Genomic DNA, 20859 nt, shown 5'->3' with positions numbered 1-20859 from the left:
GTCTCCTGCGCCCCGGAGGGCCAACCCGAATTGTGGCGGAGGAACGGCTGGGCCATGGTCCCTCGTGGAATTTTCAGTCCCATTCTGGGGAGACAAGGAGGACGCCCGGACAGACAATGAAAAGGAACTGGTGATGGGCTGATAGGAGACTGGGCTTCCAACCTAAGAAGCCGCACACCCGTTCACTCCTCTAGCCCCCACCCCAGGCCATGCTTATGTCAGGACAGAATGACCCAGCCTGGCAGGGCTCAGGATACAGCTCTCTAGACTCTCAGCTCAGGGCTGTGTCCAGAAACCTCAGCCAATCATGGGCCTGGAGGTACCGGGGGAAGAGGACCTTGTCTGGATGAGGAAGCTGGGCTCTGGAGCTGGCCTGGCTGAGCTTCCCAGGGCTCCTCCATCCCCATCTCACTGGTCATAGAGGTCAGCTGTCTGAAGCAGAAGGGACTGGGCAGGTCCCTGGACCAGGCATGGACAACTTTGTTGACTCCTTCTGTAGCCTGGGCCAATACCCCCTCATCAAGACACTGCAGCTAGCTGAAAACGGTTTGGTTCAGTGGATAGAGCGTCCGCCTGCGGACTGAAAGGTCCCAGGTTCGATTCCAGTCAAGGGCATGTACCTTGGTTGAGGGCACATCCCCAGTTGGGGGGTGCAAGAGGCAGCTGATCGATGATTCTCTCTCATTGATGTTTCTAACTCTCTATTCCTCTCTCTTCCTCTCTGTAAAAAACCAATAAAATAAAAAGTAAAAATAAAAAAAGACACTGCAGCTAGAGCTAAGTGAGTAAGGGGCCAGGGACCAGAATTCATGGAGAGGATATGAACCCTCTTCCCTCAACTGCAGGTACTGGCTCCTTCTGAGGAAGTGACTTTACCCCATACTACGATTTCCCAAACTTCTTGCACCCCCACGCCTCCATGAGCTGAGGAAGGGGTTAAAATTATTCTTTCCATGCTCTTCTTCTGTAGCAATGCCTGCTCAGGGTGTTGGTAACAAGGACTTCCCTCCAAGGGCCCTCAGACTGGGAACAGCAGCTTGCTTCTGTCTCCTCAAGAAGCAAGCCTGCACCCATCCTATAGAGTGAGACCTCCACGGGCCCTATTATATGGTTGGGCTTTGCAGATGGCAGATGGCCACTGACTGCCTGTTACATGTGTAGCCCCAGTGTGTAATGGTGTGGCCATTGTCTGGCTAAATGTAAACTGTGGGATATTGAGCTGCTGCCTGCCTAGGGTTGCTGGCCATATGCGTGGCCTATGGGCTTCGGATCTCTTGGCTGAATCTTCAGTTTTCCCAGGTCTTCCATATATACATTTAGCCTCCCCTCCTCCCCAGAGCAGGAAGTTCCCATATCAAGCCAGAGGTCTGAACCTGAAAGTGTCCCCAGCCTGGGACAAGACACCTTATGCCAGGGCAAACCTGTCAGACTCTACCCCAACCCTCAGGACAGGTCCAGCTACTGTAGCTCTGCACGGTGGCTATTCCAGCAAAGCTGCCCAAGGGGGCTGTGTCCAGCTCCTCCTATAAATACTGCGTGCATCTGGAGTTGAGTTCTCAAGGCCCCTTCAACCCTAGTCTCCATACCAGAGCCCGGGAGCCCTCCATAATCCGTCTCCCCGGGTCTCCTTAGGGCCTGCAGTCGGGATCCTACAGGTCTCTCCGTGGTTGGTGCATACCCAAGCTCTCTGCTCTCAGACCTGAGCTCTTTTCTGTCTTTTGCGCCTGGGTTGCCTCTTCCACGCAAAATGAATCTTCAGTTTGCACGCCACGGCCCCAGATGTGATGATTCACAGAGGCTTTCGAAGATCATTGTTAGGCCGGGACCGGTTTGGCTCAGTGGATAGAGCGTCAGCCTGCGGACTAAAAAGTCCCGGGTTCGATTCCGGGCAAGGGCATGTACCTTGGTTGCGGGCACATCCCCAGTGGGGGGTGTGCAAGAGGCAGCTGATTGATGATTCTCTCTCATCGATGTTTCTAACTCTCTATCCCTCTCTCTTCCTCTCTGTGAAAAATCAATAAAATATATTAAAAAAAAAAAAGATCATTGTTAGTTCAAGAACTGTCCTTGCCCTAGCCTTAACCCTAAACCCCTAATCCTAACCCTAAAACCCTAAACCATAGCCCAAACCCCAAACCCTAATCCTAACTCTAATCTTCTCACCCTTACCATTATCCATTAACCCTTACCCTAACCCAGAACTCAGAACCTGGACCCAAACCCTAACCTCCAACCTTAACCCTAACCCCTAACACCCTATCCCCAAGCCCTAAACCTCAAACCCTTAAACCCCTAAATTTCTAAAATCCTAAACATGAAACATGTTACTATTTATAACATCATGATATTAAATGAAGCACAAGAGAAACTGATGCAATCAAGAGGCAATAAATACAGGATGTATGAGGTGCAACACAGCATCCTGGGGTATTTTTGGTGTTGTTTTCTGTTTTGAATTTCCTCTTTATTACAAGAATACTTTTTTAAAATTTAATAATTTTTCTAATTTTTTTACAGAGGAAGGGAGAGGGATAGAGAGTTAGAAACCTAGATGAGAGAGTAACTTCGATCAGCTGCCTCCTGCACACCTCCTACTGGGGATGTGCCCGCAGCCAAAATACATGCCCTTAACTGGATTCGAACCTGGGACCCTTCAGTCTGCAGGCTGATGCTCTATCCACTGAGCCAATCCAGTTAGGGCTATAAAACTACTTTTTTTAAAAAAAAAAAATCAGCGTATTACAAATTGAAATGCACTTATTATGTGTATTTCCCTTTACCCTAAATTACAGCTCAGGTAAAAAAAATATATATATATTATTCTAGAAATGTCTTTATTTCCTTTTTTAAATTTATCTTTATTGTTGAGAATATTACAGATATCCCCCATTTTCCCCTATTGCTCCCTCCATCCCAGGCCTTCACCACACTATTATCTGTATCCATGGGGTGTGTATATATGCATGTTATTTGGTTAACCTCTTCCCATCCCCCCACCCCTCTTCCCTCTGAGATATGTCAGTCTGTGCCATGCTTCTATGCCTCTGGATCTATTTTGTTCATTAGATTCCACATATAAGTGAGATCTGCGATATTGGTATTTCTCTGACTTGCTTATTTTGCTTAGCATAATACTCTCCAAGTTTACAGGATGTATGAGGCATAGCACAGCATACTGATTTACAGCAAACTTTTTTCTTCATAAGTAGAAAGAGTACACTCTAAAACTAATGATAAAATTATAGTACAATAAATACATGAACCAGTAACATGATCCTTTATTATTATTAAGAGTTTTGTATTATACATAATGTATCTGCTATACTTTTATATAACTGTCAACAACGTCAATATGTTTACACCAATATTACCACGAACACGTAATGCATTGTACTACAACCAAGATGTCACTATGTTTTCACTAGACAGCCATAATGTACTAAAGGGAACGTGGAGAAACAGTGTAATTGTCATGAGCAGCCACACACTGCCCTCTTATGGCCAAATGAGAAATGGTACCAGTGCTGTTCTCATGGTTCTATCCCTAATAAAAGTCAACCCCAAACTGAGACATTCCTCCCCCCCTTGCTGTTAGACCAAAATAAATTTTAAGATTTAATACTGGAGGGGGGAGGGGAATGTGTGTGTGGATTCCAGTAGAAGTCATTATCTTGGCATTTCCCAAGTACAATATTTTTAGAGTAATTATGGAGCACCTGAGTCAGGTCCTGTGTTCCAGGACAGAAAATAGGAAAAGTATGGAAATAACTTGTCTACATAACAACTCTGTATGTCTGATTTTTAAAAAATAATAATTATTATATAGCCCTAGCTGATTTGGCTCAGTGGATAGAGTGTCAGCCTGTGGACTGAAGGGTCCCGAGTTCAATTCAGGTCAAGGGCATGTATCTTGGTTTCGGACACATCCCCAAGGGGGTGTGTGCAGGAGGCAGCTGATCAATGTTTCTCTCTCATCGATGTTTCTGGCTCTCTTTCCTTCTCCCTTCCTCTCTATAAAAAAATCAATAAAATATATTTTAAAATAATAATAATTCTACTTTTTCCTCCCAAGCATTATTTAATTAATCCTACTATAATTACTAATTGTCACTGTTAAGTAGTTCTATTGTGGATCTGTTCAAAGGATAGCAAGAAAGTAAATAAACACCAATTTTTCATATTTTTAAAATGGAAGTAACTGTGTGTACGTGTGTGTGTGTGTTACCTATTACATGATGGCTCCTGTCCAGCATGGCGTGTCCTGAGCTAGCTCTGCAACCCGCAGCCCTGCCCAGCACCCCAATAGACAAGCCTCCCGGCCCCAGGTGACCTACCTAGGACCCACCCTCCAAAGCCCCGCCCCCTAACAAGCCCCGCCTCCCCAGCTACCTCCCGGCTGGCCCCGCCTCCGCAATATCCCGGCTTCCCCCGCGCTGGTTACCCAGACTGCCCGCTGTCGGTGCATTCTCCCCGGAGGGCCGGCCGCTCCCACGTTAGGTGGTACCGTTGGCGCCAGCCCGCCCAGCCTCGTCTTTTCCGGTCTCAGTCAGGCGTGGCAGGGCCGGCCGGCGCCCCAGCCCTTTCATATTCCTCTGTCATGGCGGCGCCCTGACTCTCCTTCCGGCCAAGCCTGTCATGGCGGCACCCCGAACAGCCTCTTCGGGACCTAGCCCCTTAGGCTGCCCTGGCTCTTAGTACTTCCGGCTGCCATGGCGGCGCCCAGGGTTCACCGGAAGTAAAACTTCGAAAGTGAGGCGGGCCTCCGCCCGGAAGCGAGTGCGGCGCTAGGAAAGATGGCGGCGGCGGCGGGCAACGCGCTGCCTAGTGGGGCCCGGTCTGGCGCGGATCGGCCCGAAGGACAGCCCAGGCCCACGCCGCAGCCGCGCACGCCCCTTGCCGCCGGGCCAGCGCTCATAGCGAGCGGCGACGAGCTGGTGGCCGCCGTATGGCCGTGCCGGCGGCTGGCGCTCCCGCGGCGCCTCACGGTGCTGCCGTTCGCCGGGCTGCTGTACCCGGCCTGGCTGGGCGCCTTGGCCGCCGGCTGCTGGGGCTGGGGCAGCAGCTGGACGCAGGTCCCCGAGGCCGCGCAGCTCGTGCTCGCTGCCATCTGCCTCGTGCACGCGCTCACCGTCCTCTCGGGGCACTGGTCCGTGCACGCTCACTGCGCGCTCACCTGCACCCCGGTAAGTGCGGGCAGCAGCCCGACCTCCGACCTCTACCGCGGCGGGTCTCCAGGCGGGTCGCAGCCGGCGTTCCTGTCGATCCCCATCCGGCCGGGGCCTCCCATCTGCTGGGCCTGGGTCCCCAGCGGCGCCCTAGGCTCTTTGGCACTGGCATAATTGGGGGGGGGGGGGAGGCGGGGGGTGTTAAGAACTTACTGTGCGACTCTAGCACACGTACTTCCTTTCCTTGGGATTCCTCCCCGGGATTGTCATTTGGATTCCATAAGGTAATTAATACGTGTAAAAACCAGAGCGCAGGGCCCAACATATGTCGCTGTTAGATAGTTCCCATCCTAGCAAGTACTCGGTTGTTTCTCCCGAAAACAGTCCTGCCTTCCTCCCACCGTGGTTTTGTTTTCAAAATGTGAGGTGAGACCTGCCAGGTGGGTTTTTCTGTTGGTTTGGAAACATCAGCCCTGCCGTCCAGTGCCCAGAGGCCTCCAGGACTGCCACCAAAACCAGCTTGAAATGCAGTTAATAGCAGAGCTTGAAAGAGCTATTGGTGAGCAAGTGACTTCACTGTTTGGGGTCCCTTTCCGTCCATCTGCAAGGTGAGGGTGTGACCCGGAGCCCCAATATGGGGATGAGGGAGAGCTGCTCTGGGCCAGCAGTTGATGTCCCAGGCCTGCCTGGATGACCCCGCAGGTTGGGAGCAGTGGGTGAAGAGGACGGCCTCCAGCCAGCCTCCACTCTGCCCCCAGCCTCCACTCTGCCCCCAGGTGTGTGTCAGCTGAGAGAAGAGGGAGAGCGAGCAGCACCCAGGGCTGCAGAAAGAGGCAGGGGCCCCCTCTTTGACTTCGAATGTGGGCTGACTCCTCACTCTCCTCTGAGAGCGGCACCTCCCTTACCCCTCAAGCCTTACCCCAGGGGAGGGGCTCAAGCTTTGGGGCTTGGTAGAGTTGAGCCATTTCCATGGAAGACCCCAGCGAGGGACAGAAAGATGGAGGGGGTTACGGGGAGTTTTGACACACGCACATCCGAACTTCCAGCCGCCTTTTGGCCTGTGGCTTAAAAGTGCGGCAGCCTCCTTTGGAGAACAGGGCGGAGCTAAGCAGCGATGGGGTTAGGACAGTAAGATCTGGGTTTGCATCAGAGATCTCAGACACCAGTGCTTCTGCTCTCCGGGTTTCGGTTTCCCCTTCTGTAAAGTGAGAACCGTAACACCTACCTCAGGGTGCCATGGTGAGAAGCACGGTGTCTGCAGAGCCCCTGGTATGGGGCCTGCGCCTGTGGCACTTGGAACTTTTCTCCCATGGCGTTCACCAGGCTTCGTAGATAATGTGTTGTTCTTGTCTGCCCGCTTCCACTGCCCAGGAGCTCTCTGAGGGGCAGGGCTTGTTTTTCACAGTCACTGCTGAGCCTCCCTCCCTCACACACGGGCAGAGCAGCAGTGGGATGGATGCAGCTCATGCTGAAGGAGTGCTAATTGAGCTCTATTTGGCGCTTCCAGGTCTTAAGTGCTGAGGAAAAGTGCATTCATAGGGTTTGTGGGGGAGACCTGTACGCAGCAGTCAGTGCCAAAGAGGGAAAATAGAAATGAGATAGGAACAAAGATAGGAACTTCACATGGGCACTCAAGTGTGGCCTCCTGAGGAGATAACGTGTGAGCAAAGGTCTGAAAGCTGTGACCGCGTGTCCTGGACAGAGAACAGCACACACCAGTAAGCTCCTTGGTTGAACAAGGACGAGCCCTCCAGCCTCATTGCTCCTCCCTGCTGGGGGCACAGCAGGAAGAGTAATGGGGCCCCAGCCGGTTTGGCTCAGTAGCTAGAACGTCAGCCTGTGGACCGAAGGGTCCCCGGTTTGATTCTGATCATGGGCACGTACATAGGTTGCGGGCTCCTCCCCAGCTCGGGCCCTGGTTTGTGTGTGTAGGAGGCAACCAATCGATGTGTTTCTCTCACATCGACATTTCTCTTTGTCTTCCACTCTTTCCAAAAATTAATGGGGAAATACCGTCCAGTGAGGATTTTTTTTACAATAGTAGTAATGGAGCCTGGCCAGTGTTGCTCAGCGGTTGAGTGTCGACCTATGAACCAGGAGTTCACGGTTCAGTTCGAGGTCAGGACACATGCCCAGGTTGCAGGCTCGATCCCCAGTGGGGGGCATGCAGGAGGCAGCCAGATCAATGACTCTCATCATTGATGTTTCTGTCTCCCTCTCTCCATTCCTTTCTGAAATCAAGTTAAAGGTGGGTATTTTTTTTAAGAATATTAATGGGGTGAGGGGTGGAAGCCAAGCAACATTAGAACGGTGAGCTGTGGCAGGCCTTGGTGCACCTGTTGCCAGACAGTGTTCTTCCTACAGTGTTTGAGAAGGACTCAGCAGCATCACTTTGCCTCTCACAGGAGTACGACCCCAGCAAAGCGACCTTCGTGAAGGTGGTCCCGACCCCCAACAATGGCTCCACTGAGCTCGTGGCCCTGCACCGAGATGAGGTAGGGACCACCTGCCAACCTGCTCAGTGCAGGTGTGGGGTGAGATTCCCAGGCACTGGCATCCCAGGTCAGGGGCCTCTGCCACAGACCGCCTTCTCCCACAGGGCGAGGACGGGCAGGAGGTGCTGTCCTTCGAATTCCAGAAGATCAAGTATTCCTACGACGCCCAGGAGAAGAAGCGCTTCCTGCCCGTGGCCTTTCCTGTGGGAAACCCCTTCTCTTACTACCAGAGCAGCAAAGGGTTTCAGGAGGACTCGGACATCCGCGCAGCAGAGAAGAAGTTTGGGAGTAACAAGTGAGTCCTGGCATCCCCATGTGGCCCTCCTGCTGACAGGGCTGGGCCTCTGCCTGAGCTCATGGGCTTGCCCTGCCCCAGCTGGTGGCCTGTCTCTGCCCCTTCGAATTCCCGGGTTGGGGTGTCTGGGATGGAGGAGTCCACCTTTTCAGCAGAGCATCCCAGGTGAAAGCCACCCCTTTGAGAAGCCTGCTCTTCTCTAAGTCTCCCCTGAACTTGTTTGCTGACAGGAAGCTCCTGGTGGGGTCTCGGGGAAGAGCCTGGCCATGGGATATAAGAGTTGGCTATTCATCCTTGTCTTGTTTTTATAATTCCCCAGTTCATTTTAAATTCTTTCTTTAAAAAAAAAAAAAAAAATGGGAGAAAGAAATATAAACATTGATGATGAGAGAAAATCTTTGATCGGCTGCCTCCTACACACCATCTACTGGGGATCGAGCCTGCAACCCGGCATGTGCCCTGACCAGGAATTGAACCTTGACTTCCTGGCTTATAGGTAGATGCGCAATCACTGGGCCACACCTGCTGGGCTTAAATTCTTTCTTTAAAAGCATTTTCTTGCCTGTCTCCTCATATCCTGGCACTAAAAGAATGGTGGTAAAAAAGAAGTCAGTGATCAGGATAGCTCTTCCTTGTACCGTGTAGAATAGCGGGTGCTCTGTACACACTTTAATCTTCACCAAAACGGCCAGTGCTGGCCCATGCCGGGGAGAGCAGAGCTGAACATCAGAGCCCCTCAGACCCTCTCGGGATTCTTTCTGGCTGGTTGTTTACCACAACTATCAGTCTAATGGGAAGATTTGTAAGAAATATTTACTGGTCCTCACTCCCCAGGCCCAGGCTCCCTTAAAGACAGGAGACACAATACAGGGTGACTTTTAGTTTATCTTTATCACTGTGAAGCCACTGTGGTCCCTTTATCATATTCCACATTCAGGAGCCCACTACATCCCATACTGCACACCCTTAGCGCGCTCCCTCCCCTCCTCCCCCTTTGTCACATTTCTGAGGCTTTTCAGAGAGTTTTGGGAAAATCTGGCTCCAGACCTCCTCTCCACAGTGGGACGGGCTCAGACCCCAGGGGCTCAGAGGCAGCTGGCTGCCAGGCCTCCTCTGTGCACCTTCAGCTTCAGGGCTCCTGCCCCAGTCAGGAACAGTTCCTTCTCCACTGGCTTTGTCTGCCGCCCAGATGGTGGGTTCTCATCTCACAGCCCCCACTCGGACGGGGGTGCTGCAGGAAGAGCTTGTTGCCAATTCAGAAGCTCCGTCGGCTCTGCCGAGCAGCGGGCTGGGGTTGTCAGCATGCTGCCCCAGTCAGGGAGGAGAGCCGTCGTTGAATGGAGAGTCCTGTCGTCTAGAAGTTTGCCGGGGCTTCTCGTTTTCTGAGGAGGCTGCAGTGCCTCCGGTAGAGGTGTCAGGAGGGGCCTCCAAGGCCTCCCACCGTGACCAGGGTCTGGGGCCTGCTTTCTTGCAGGGCTGAGATGGTGGTGCCCGACTTCACAGAGCTGTTCAAGGAGAGAGCCACAGCGCCTTTCTTCGTGTTCCAGGTAAGACAGCAGCTCCTGCACCCCTTCCTACCCTCCCTTAGGGCACACACACCCAGCGCGACCTGTGTCCCCTTCCGAACCCGAAACCCCCTTGTCCTATGGGTCAGAGTCCAGGGTGGAATGGCCCTCGGGGTGGTCCAGTCCTCAGCAGGCATCCTCATCACGTTTCTGGGCAGGTGTTCTGCGTGGGGCTCTGGTGCCTGGATGAGTACTGGTACTACAGCGTCTTCACGCTCTCCATGCTGGTGGCCTTCGAGGCCTCCCTGGTGCAGCAGCAGATGCGCAACATGTCCGAGATCCGGAAGATGGGCAACAAGCCCCACACAATCCAGGTGTGGCCAGCAGGGTCCCAGAGGTCTTGGCGGGCCTGGTGCAGGCGTGTCCCCAGAGCTGACCATGCCCCACCCCCCTCAGGTCTACCGAAGCCGCAAGTGGAGGCCCATCGCCAGCGACGACATTGTTCCCGGGGACATTGTCTCCATCGGTGAGGCCCAGTTCTGCTCTTTCCTGGTGGCAGCTTAGCCGTGGCTTCTGCCTGACCCTCTGGTGCTACCCACAGGTCGCTCGCCACAGGATAACCTGGTGCCGTGTGATGTGCTGCTGCTTCGGGGCCGCTGCATCGTGGACGAGGCCATGCTCACAGGGGAGTCGGTGCCGCAGATGAAGGTGTGAGAAGGGGAGACCTCAGTCCACTCAGGTGCACTGTGGACCGTTCTTGAAGGGGCCACCATCCAGGAGAGTGCCCGGAGCTTATCCAGGCGCCCACGGAGGAGGGGTGGAAACTGGCCAGGAGGCTGGAGGGGGCAGACTGGGTGCAGCATATGAGCAGAGCTGTTGATCTTCGTGCCCTGGACAGAGGGAAATGGGGTGGTGGTGGAGAGAGGGGAGAGTCCCAGAGTGTTGGGACATCTAGGTGCCCTGAGATACCAGCCCGAGGTGGACTGAGAAATGGGGAGGGTATGATTTCTGGGAGAGGCCAGGTGCAGGGTCACAGGGAGTCGAAGAGCGTGCAGCTGGGGAACAGGTGAGATTTGCTGGGCCAGGTGAGGAGCAGGTGGGCCCCTCCAGCCCCAGGGCTCAGCTCTCCAGAGATGGGGTGGAGGAGGAGCCCGAGGTGGGACTGATCATTGGCTTCACTGTCCTCCCTCTTCCCCAGGAGCCCATTGAAGACCTCAACCCCGACCGGGTGCTGGACCTGCAGGCCGACTCCCGGCTCCACGTCATCTTCGGGGGCACCAAGGTGGTGCAGCACATCCCCCCACAGAAGGCCACCACAGGCCTGAAGCGTAGGTGCCTTGGGGGTTTCGGGGGTGTCCTGGCCCCACCTCCATGTCTGCTTGGCTGTGAGGGAGTCCTGACAGAGACACAGTGACGCTGCCTCTGCTTGTTTCCACAGCGGTCGACAGTGGGTGCGTGGCCTTCGTCCTAAGGACTGGATTTAACACATCTCAGGTGGGGCATCTTGCCTGACCGGGGCGGGTGGGCTCCTGGCAGATGAACACTCAGGATGGCAGTCCTTTTAGCCCCAGGATGTCCACCCCACCGGCTCACTCTGACCCGGGTGCTAGGCCAGAGGCCATGCGGAGCAAGCCCGAGACCAGGCTCGCTCTCCCCCTGAGGGCCTGGTGGGAAATAGCAGACTGGCTGTTGCCACATGTTTTGGGTTCGTGAACATTTGAGCCCATAAACTCATTAAAACAGTAAGAAGACTGCCTGATAGAGGTAATGGCCAGGCCTCCTTCCAGTAACTCCTGCGCTATCTAGACCACTTTCCTCCCCACCTCCAGGCCTCGGTCACTGGTCTCCTTAGCTCTTAGTCAAGTTGCAGCTGCCCGGGTAGCCATGTGGTCCCTGGATCATCTATGTGGTGTGTTGCAGGACTCACTGATGGGCCTGGGGCTGCTGCTCTCTGTCAGCTAAAGGAGGATCTGACCCCGATGCCCTCAGGCAGGGAGGCTACCACCCCCACCCCCAGAAAGGCCTCTGACTCCCTTCTTCCAGGGCAAGCTGCTGCGCACGATCCTCTTTGGGGTCAAGAGAGTGACTGCGAACAACCTGGAGACCTTCGTCTTCATCCTCTTTCTCCTTGTCTTTGCCATCGCAGCAGCCTCCTACGTGTGGATTGAAGGTAAGCACCACGTTCCCCACCTGTCTGCTGGGTCCCATGCCCACCACCGCAGGCTGGCAGGCCCCGTCTCCACAGGCACCAAGGATCCCACGCGGAACCGATACAAGCTGTTTCTGGAATGCACATTGATCCTCACATCAGTGGTGCCCCCTGAGTTGCCCATTGAGCTGTCTCTGGCTGTCAACACGTCCCTCATCGCCCTGGCCAAGCTCTGTGAGTGCCTGAAGCGGGGCTGGGGTGCCAAGGGGCCGGGGCCTGGCAGGACCCCTGACCCTGGCTCTGCCTTTCAGACATGTACTGTACGGAGCCCTTCCGCATTCCCTTCGCCGGCAAGGTGGAGGTGTGCTGCTTCGACAAGACAGGGACCTTGACCAGCGACAGCCTGGTAGTGCGCGGAGTGGCTGGGCTCAGGTGAGTGTGGAGACCTGGGCCAAGAGGTACCCAGCCAGCAGCAGAGGGCTTTCTGAGAGCACATGGGCCTGAGTGCTGCCCACCCAAGCCCCCATCCATCCGTGGTACAAGTACAAATGTCACAAGGACCAAACCGACACCCCTGCTGCCCCTGAAGTGACTGACACAGATATGGGGGCCCATCCCTCTTCCTGGCTGGCAGTTCCCAGAGGGTCCCTCCACCCTATAACCAACTATTCCCCTTCCTTGCAGAGATGGAAAGGAGGTGACCCCCGTGTCCAACATTCCTGTAGAAACACACCGAGCCCTGGCCTCATGCCACTCCCTAATGCAGCTGGATGATGGTACATTGGTGGGTGACCCCCTGGAGAAGGCCATGCTGACAGCCGTGGACTGGACACTGACCAAAGGTGAGGGGCTGGAGTCTCAGGCCCAGTGCAGACGCACCACCAGCTCTCACGCTCCCGGGAAGGCAAGCCAGACCCCTCAGGCTGGCGGGTGGGCATGCACACACTGGGTTATCCTCGGGTTGGATCCCACCCCACCCAAAGCTACGGGGCAGGGTCCTCCAAGCCCAGGTCTCCCAGCTCTTATCCCCAGGAGCCTGGAACCCACAGGCCCCGGATCTGGGGGTGGAGGGAGGAAGGAGGGGCAGGCGGGGGCCTGGCTTCCTCTTTGGAGCTAAGGCCCTCAGGACTCGTACTTATTTGTTTCCAGATGAGAAAGTATTCCCCCGAAGTATTAAAACTCAGGGGCTGAAAATTCACCAGCGCTTTCATTTTGCCAGTGCCCTAAAACGAATGTCCGTGCTCGCCTCCTACGAGAAGCTGGGCTCCACCGACCTCTGCTACATCGCGGCTGTGAAGGGGGCCCCTGAAACCCTGCATTCCATGGTGAGTGGAGCCGGCCTGGGGCTCGGGGGAGGTCAGTGTGAGGTAGTTGGTGACATTCCTCTGCGTTTCCTGCAGTTCTCCCAGTGCCCAGCCAACTATCACCACATCCACACGGAGATTTCCCGGGAAGGAGCCCGCGTCCTGGCGCTGGGATACAAGGAGCTGGGGCACCTCACCCACCAGCAGGTAATGGCCCAGCCTCCCCACCTGACAGCCTCTCCCCCTCCCCTCACCCATGTTCCCACACCCTGTGTCCTCACAGTGCCCTGTGAGCAGGCACGACTTCATCTCGCTCCTCCCCAGACTCTGCCTTTGGAGACTCCAGGTGGCACTCAGTCCATAGTCCCTTCTCCACAGTGTCCTGCCTCCATGGGCCCAGGCTCATCCTGAAACCTAGGGCTGCCTCCACCCAGCTTCCTGCCCCCACACCCAGGGGTCCTCATGCACCCTCAGTAGGCATCAGAAGACATCTTTTTTTTTTTTTTTTTTTTTTCTTTTCTTTTTTTAATTCTATTGATTTCAGAGAGGAAGGGAAGGCGGGGGCGGGGGGAGAGAGAGAGAGAAAAAAACATCAGTGATGAGATGAAATCATTGATCGGCTGCCTCCTGCAGGCCCCCTACTCGGGATCCAGTCTGCAACCCAGGCTGATGTCCTAACCAGAATTGACCCATGACCTCCTGGTTCATAGGTCAACGCTCAACTACTGAGCATACCGACTGGCCCAGAAGACAGTTTAGATTACCATCTCCAGTCTAGTTTTGACCCAGCCCAGCTCAGTCACCTGGTTACTGCATGGTTTGAGGACATCCCCAGCTCTCAGTCATACCCCATGTCCCATCAGCTCTTCTCCCACCTCCACTGCCAACACTCCTTTACCTCCTTCCACCTTGGCCTTCATCCTGGCTGTTTGCCCCCAGTGGCCAAGAGATCCTTCCAGAATGCATTCCTGATCACACCCCTCCAGAGCCACTCCTACTTAATGCCACTCCTCTCGCACTTCGGGGCCCCTCAGGGGATGTCGGAGGCCTGGTGCATAGATTCGGTCCGATTCCACAGGCCAGGCCGAGGAACCCCACCAGTGCATGAATCTGTGCACCAGGCCTCTAGTATGCATTTAAGATCTTCCCTCCCCCCTTCCTCTGAGATTCATCGGTCTGTTCCATGTTTCCATTCCTGTACATTGAGCCCCTGCTCCCTGGTGGTCAGTGCACGTCATAACTACCGGTCGAACAGTACTTGGGCTTTTATATTTGTAAGATGCCTTCCCCAGAAGACAAGCTTCACGAGGGTGGGCATTTTTGGTTTCTGGGATGAGGTAGAGGGTAAGTGCGTGCTGGGTTGTGAACAAGGAACAGGTGACAGAAGCCAAGACACAAGGCCTCTGTGAGGACATGCCATGCCCACACCAGGGAGTAGAAGCATTAGGGGCAGGGACCACCCAGCCATTGCCAAGTCCCTGTGCACAGGGAGGACAAGCCCTTCTCTGACCTCTCCACTCAGCATATTGTTGGAGTTGGGGATTGCAGGGATGGGGGACATCATGATCGTAAGAGCACCCCATGTTTGTCCACAGGCCCGGGAGGTCAAGCGGGAGGCCTTGGAGAGTAACCTCAAATTCGTCGGCTTCATTGTGGTCTCCTGCCCGCTCAAGGCTGATTCCAAGGCTGTGATCCGGGAGATCCAGAACGCTTCCCACCGGGTAAGGCTCCTGGACCCTCCACACCAGGCCCCTCGGGCAGGTGGGCTCCTTCCAGAGAGGAGGATGTGACAGCAGAGGACACTTCCACCCCCACTGGGGCAAGTGGCTGCTTCCTGGGGCCTGCAGCGTGCCTGGGAGGCTGAGGCTGAGGCTGGGTAGAGGATGTGTGAGCGATACCCAGACGGGTCATGTCTGTCTCAGTGGCTTTAGTCTGTTCGTCCTGATGTTTCTGCTGTCTAATTTGGGGCTCAGGGTGCAGTTTAAAGTGGGAGCTAAGTGAGCAGCCTCAGAGGATGGTAGCAGGATCAGTCCCTACCTGTCACCCATGTGGTTCCCACCCACCCCACACACAGCTTCCTGGGAAGCTACCAAGCCAAAAGGGTCCACGAAAAAACTGGTTCATAACTTAACATGAAGGGTATGGGTGTTCTCAGAAAGACAAGCACAGGTATTATTTTTAAAAACATCACCAGGGGTGGACAGAGTATGAAGCCTGGTCCTCAGGAGGGGGGCCAAGCCCTCCCTCTATAGCCTTCCTTAGAGGGGACTCGGCCACGAGGTCTCCAGGCTGGACCTCTGCCCCTCTGAGCCTTCGCCCCCCTCCCTAGGTGGTCATGATCACCGGTGACAACCCACTCACTGCATGCCACGTGGCCCAGGAACTACACTTCATTGAGAAGGCACACACGCTGATCCTGCAGCCTCCCACAGAGAAAGGTGAGACCCCGAGTGACACAGTGTTACTGCATACCTGTGATGGTGGCAGCAGTGTGACCGGCCTGTGGGTCACAGCCCTGCTCCTCGGGCCATCTGGCTAAGGAGTTCCACTCGTGTCTGGCAGCATGAGGGCAGTCACTGGCTCCGGGATCAGTGATGACTTACAACCTCAAGGCAATCGATTATAGTCACACCATCTCATGTCTCCTATCATCACACCCACCTCGGGCCTGACAGCTGCCTGCGCACTGCATGTATAGTATGCCTCGTTCCCAAGTTCAGGGACCGCTGGTGCTGGTGCTCGGCATGGCCAGGCCCTGGGCTGCGGGCTTGGTGTGTGTTACCACATTCTCCCTTCACCCTACTCAGGAGGGCTTGCCGTCCCCCTGCCACATAGGAGGAAGCCATCTGGGTCACTGTTGTCACCCAGCTTTATAGACAGTGAAACAGAAGTGAACCCACCCACCCAGGTTTCTTGGCATCGTTGTGACTAAGCATTGAACCTGGATGGCCGGACTCCTGCAGCTGACCACTGAGTTGGCCACGAGTGGTCAGACCATTCGAGGAGCCATTCCAGCCACAGCACTTTGTCTGGTGGGGTGGGGTCTGTCAGATGCTGGCTAGGGGGTGTTTGGTAAGGCCCAGCCAGGTCAGCCTCTGGCACTTGCTGGCCTCTCCCAGTCTGCACTGTTGGTCCCAGAGCTCCGTCCAGCTCCGGGCACTGGGCTCCTGAGACGCCCGGGATTATGGGCAGGCAGCCCAGAGAGGTGGCTGTCAGGGCTGCTGATTGGCAAGTGAAGAGCAACAACAAAAACCAGGTGGAGGTTAGTTTCCTGCCCAACCGAGACTGTCTGGGTGAACCATCAGTGCCAGGAGGCCTCGTAGGCCAGACAGCTGGAAAGAGGAAGTGGATAGCAAGTGTCCAGCCAGAGGAAGTGACTCCAGTGCCCCAGCCCCAGGAGAATGGGGTTTCAGGCAGGCCACAAGGATGGGGCTAATTAAGTAATAGGTTTGGGGTATTCCTGGGTTGGAATTTGGCCACTCCACATGGCCTTAGGCCCTGGGTTCTGGGAGTCCTCATTTGTATTGGAGGGTTCTGGACAATCTCTCTTGGATGGTCACCGGTCCAAGGCACAAGTAGGTGTGGATGCGGCTTGGAGGAGGGGTAAGGAAGGGTGGGGGGTCAAAATGGTGCTCCAGAGAAGAGAGACTAGGACCAGGCATATGGAGTCCAAGTCAGGGGTCTTCCTGGCTGAATAAGCCCTGTCCCTGACTCGGCACTGGCCCTGCAGGTCAACCCTGCAAGTGGTGCTCCATCGACGGCAGTGTCGTGCTTCCACTGGCCCAAGGCTCCCAGAAGGCGCTGGCCCTGGAGTATGCCCTGTGCCTCACGGGCGATGGCTTGGCCCACCTGCAGGCCGAGGACCCCCAGCTGCTGCTGCACCTCATCCCCCATGTGCAAGTGTTTGCCCGCGTGGCCCCCAAACAGAAGGTGAGCACAGAGGTGACAGGTGGGCAAGGCCCGAAAGTGGCACACAGCCCTCACTTGTTCCTTTGCCCATGTAGGAGTTCGTTATCACCAGCCTGAAGGGGCTGGGCTACGTGACCCTCATGTGTGGGGACGGCACCAATGACGTGGGTGCCCTGAAGCACGCCGACGTAGGTGAGCCGCCGCCCCCATCCTTCCCCCGTCCCCTGGCAAAGTCTGTTCCCTCCTTACTGTACAGCCAGCCAGGGCTCAGCATAAATGGCACCTCCCCGAGCATGAGGAGCCAGGGAAGGGATGGGGTCAGGGATCCAAGGCAGAAGGACACAGGAGTCTAAGGAACAGTGTGGCTGAAGCCACCAGACCCCTGGGGAAAGTTTGAGGAGTCAGGGAAGCTCTGTGAAAACCCGGGACCCTTTAGTCCGCAGGCTGATGCTCTGTCCACTGAGTCAAACTGGCTAGGGCTTGCTTGGTTTTACTTTTTAAGTAGTTATAGAAAGTAAGATAAAATGCTCTCTGAGGGTACTCCTTGGGGAGGTCCAGTGAAATGGGGAGGTTTGGCTCTCAGGCCCACGGCTCCATCTAGGCATTGAGCTGACACCTTCTCTGGCTTGGAGCCAGTGGGCTCCCCTCAGTCCTAACACCTTCTCCCCTCCCCACCCCAGGTGTGGCTCTCCTGGCCAATGCCCCAGAGCGGGTTGTCGAGCGGAAGCGGCGGCCCCGCGACAGCCCTGTCCTGAGCAACAGCAGCGTCAGGGTCACATCCAGGGCATCCAAGCAGAGGTTGGGGCTCCCACCCCCAGAGGAGCAGTCCACCTCCCAGAGGGTGAGTCTTGGAAGGAGGGCGCCGGCACCCCCTTGTATCCAGGTCTCACCCACCGCCACTCACCCACAGGACCGCCTGAGCCAGGTGCTGCGGGACCTTGAGGATGAGAGCATGCCCATCGTGAAGCTGGGGGATGCCAGCATCGCGGCACCCTTCACCTCCAAGCTCTCGTCCATTCAGTGCAGTGAGTCCTGCCCCCTGCCCTGTCCCCCTACCAGCCCTGCCCAGCATCCCTGCCCATGCCCGCATGGCACCCATGCTCACACCTATCTCCCCCATCCATGTAGTCTGCCACGTGATCAAGCAGGGCCGGTGCACGCTCGTGACCACGCTACAGATGTTCAAGATACTGGCGCTCAACGCCCTCATCCTGGCCTACAGCCAGAGTGTCCTCTACCTGGAGGGTGTCAAGTTCAGCGACTTCCAGGCCACACTACAGGGGCTGCTGCTGGCTGGCTGCTTCCTCTTCATCTCCCGCTCCAAGGTGGGCTGAGACCCCAGGCAAAGCAGTGGCTCCTGCCCCACCCAGAGCTCCTCTGCCTCTGAAACCACTGCCCTGGAGGTGCTGAGAGGCTTCACTGGTTCACTGCAAGGGACACTTGGGCCTTTAGAGGTGCTTCCGGATGTCATCTCTTCCTCGCAGCAGCCCTCAGGGAGGCTGTCATCCCTGTGTTACAGATGGGGAGTGGGAAGGAGGGGGCGAGCCCACTGCGCTCTTCCCAGTAGCACAGCTCGGGCCCAGCACTGTTCATAGGCAAGCAGGGCTCTGGAGGCTAGTGCCGATCTGTGGCCCCAGGATGTAGAACTGCTCTCTGCACCAGGCTGCAGGAGGCATGGTGGGTGGGTGGCCCAGGGCACTCTGGGCCTTGATACTCCCTCATGTATTCAACCCCCAATACTGCAGCCCCTCAAGACCCTATCCCGGGAGCGGCCCCTGCCCAACATCTTCAACCTGTACACCATCCTCACGGTCCTGCTCCAGTTCTGCGTGCACTTCCTAAGTCTTATCTACCTGTACAGCGAGGCCCAGGCCCGAAGCCCTGAGAAGTGAGTGCCGCCCTAGTAGTGGGTGCCCAGGGCATCCAAAGGAGACAGCATCCCTGTGGTGGGGGGTGGGAGGAGGGTGCAGGTGCAGGCGTTGTCCTGGGCCAAGCAGAGAGCCCTGGCTATGTGCAGGGGCAGTGGGAGCCCAGAGCGGCCCTCACCCCCATGCGTTCTGCAGGCAGGAACCGTTTGTGGACCTGTATAAGGAGTTTGAGCCAACCCTGGTCAACAGCACTGTGTACATCATGGCCATGGCCATGCAGATGGCCACCTTTGCCATCAACTACAAGGTGAGCCCCAGCCCTCGCCCAAGCATGCCCGCCCCCCACCCCCCACCACATAAACTCCTCATCTCTCTGTCCCCACAGGGCCCGCCCTTCATGGAGAGCCTGCCTGAGAACAAGCCTCTGGTGTGGAGCCTGGTTGTGTCACTCGTAGCTATTGTGGGCCTGCTCCTCGGTTCCTCGCCCGACTTCAACAGCCAATTTGGGCTTGTGGACATCCCCGTGGAGGTGAGTATCGCTGTGGATGTGGCCCCAGGACTTGGCCTGGGCCTTTCAGCAGGCATCCAGCTCATCACCGCTCCCTACCCTGCAGTTCAAGCTGGTCATCGCCCAGGTCCTGATCCTTGACTTCTTGCTGGCACTCCTGGCCGACCGCGTCCTGCAGTTCTTCCTGGGGACCCCGAAGCTGAAAGTGCCTTCCTGAGACAGCAGTGCCAGCACCCACTGCCCACCCTGCTGCCACCGGGCAGGAACCCCATGTGAGCCCCAGGAGGGAACACTGCCCCCGCCCCCCCATGGCAAGGCCAGCGCAGCCTTGCCCACTAAGACTGAGGTGGGGCTGCCCCCCTCAGCCTCCCCCCCACATGGCCATCCTGGGGCCTGGCTGGCATAACCAGCCCCCAGCCAGCACCTTTGGTAAATAAAGCAGCATCCACAATTTTAAGAAGCCCTGTTTTCGCCTCCGTCTGTACCACACAAGGGGTCACTGGGGGCTGGGTGTTCTCCGAGGAAGGTCCTGACACCCTCGCAGAGAGCTGTGTGAGGTTAACGACAGCCTCTGCAACAGTCCGGGCTCGCACGGCCGAGCCTCCAGCTCAGAGAGCTCTGCACACTTCCTGGTTTAGTAAGCACCCCATGTGTCAGCTTCGTATTTTCACATCTCGGGCGCTGCGGGGAGCTTAGGGTCTATGGCTTTTCCCCTTTTGAGTAATATGCAAAATGGCAGCATGGCGTCTCGTATGTGAGGAAGTTCAATCCACACCATTAGAATACTGGCTCAGGCTAGGGTCCCGGGTGCTGTTGCCATTTCAGTCACAGCCACTCGGGCCCAGCAGCCTGGCTCTGGCCTCACAAGGACTGTCCTTCCTCTCAAAGGGCGCTCGCTCAGTGCAGGCAGGAGCGTCAGCAGGCAGCACAAGAGCTGAGAGGCAGCCAGTTGGAGATAACAGCAAAAAACTTGAAGCAAAGTTATAAACATGAAGTCTTTCATTATAGCCAGAAATGCCACTGAGTGAAGAGTGGGTACATTTTTGTAACTGGGAAGCTGCTTGTGATCACCTCAGGCCAGGGGACCCAGACTCGGACTTCTGAGCCACCTCCCCGCCAGTGCTCAGTCCTTTCCTCCCTCTTGGTCATCCTCGGTAGCCCGCTGTCTGGCTTCCCCAGTGAGTGCAGGGTAGCCTGCAGACGATGGGAAGCAGCAGGGCGTAGCCATGGATACCTGTGAGCATCGTGAGCACTGGCTGGCCAAGGTGGGGGGGGGGGCGGGGGGGGTGGCCCCAGACAGCAGCCTGCAGAGGGGTTGCTGTGGTCCTGTGGGATGGAGAGGGAGGCCACATCCCTGGGACAACTTGAGGCGACTCAGAAGCGTGGTCTGGGATTGGGTTTGCTAGGGATGATTCTTCGGGGGCTCAGAGGAGGGTCTCTGTGCCGCCCTCACCACTGCCCCAGCCGGCCCCAGTCCTGAAAAGACCAGGACTACGCTGTAATTGGGCTTTGAGAGCCTGATCTAGCTTTGAGGGTCACTGGGAGTCCCCCAGGCCAGGAGTTTCTAGCCACAAAGTATTAGGTGACTTCTGATTGGGCTGTAATCCGGCATGTCTCTAGTCGCGCTGGACAGGTTCAGGGGTCAACGGAGCCCTGAGCAG

General features: G+C 56.0%; 1 protein-coding gene across 2 annotated transcripts; it reads left to right on the top strand.

Moving 5' to 3' along the window:
- The first annotated feature begins 4754 nt into the window (after positions 1–4754).
- Positions 4755–19658, top strand: ATP13A1 (ATPase 13A1). Of its 2 annotated transcripts, XM_084883781.1 has the most exons (26): positions 4756–5183; positions 7571–7660; positions 7765–7955; positions 9430–9502; positions 9679–9834; positions 9917–9986; positions 10062–10168; positions 10659–10788; positions 10899–10954; positions 11504–11630; positions 11706–11843; positions 11921–12041; positions 12294–12451; positions 12759–12934; positions 13010–13120; positions 14509–14634; positions 15243–15351; positions 16644–16843; positions 16918–17014; positions 17503–17663; positions 17733–17847; positions 17951–18147; positions 18568–18710; positions 18886–18997; positions 19076–19219; positions 19305–19658. In XM_084883781.1, exons 1-26 carry the CDS (start codon positions 4794–4796, stop codon positions 19413–19415), a joined length of 3609 nt encoding a protein of 1202 aa, XP_084739907.1. In that variant the 5' UTR covers positions 4756–4793; the 3' UTR covers positions 19416–19658. The 2 variants fall into 2 exon arrangements, with proteins under 2 accessions (XP_084739906.1, XP_084739907.1); XM_084883780.1 differs by having other exon boundaries at positions 4755–5183; positions 17503–17847.
- Positions 19659–20859: the final 1201 nt, after the last annotated feature.

This window comes from Pipistrellus hanaki (assembly GCF_964339955.1).
Source record: "Pipistrellus hanaki genome assembly, chromosome: 5".
NCBI lineage: Eukaryota > Metazoa > Chordata > Mammalia > Chiroptera > Vespertilionidae > Pipistrellus > Pipistrellus hanaki.
This window is presented reverse-complemented; position numbering and strand designations above follow the sequence as displayed.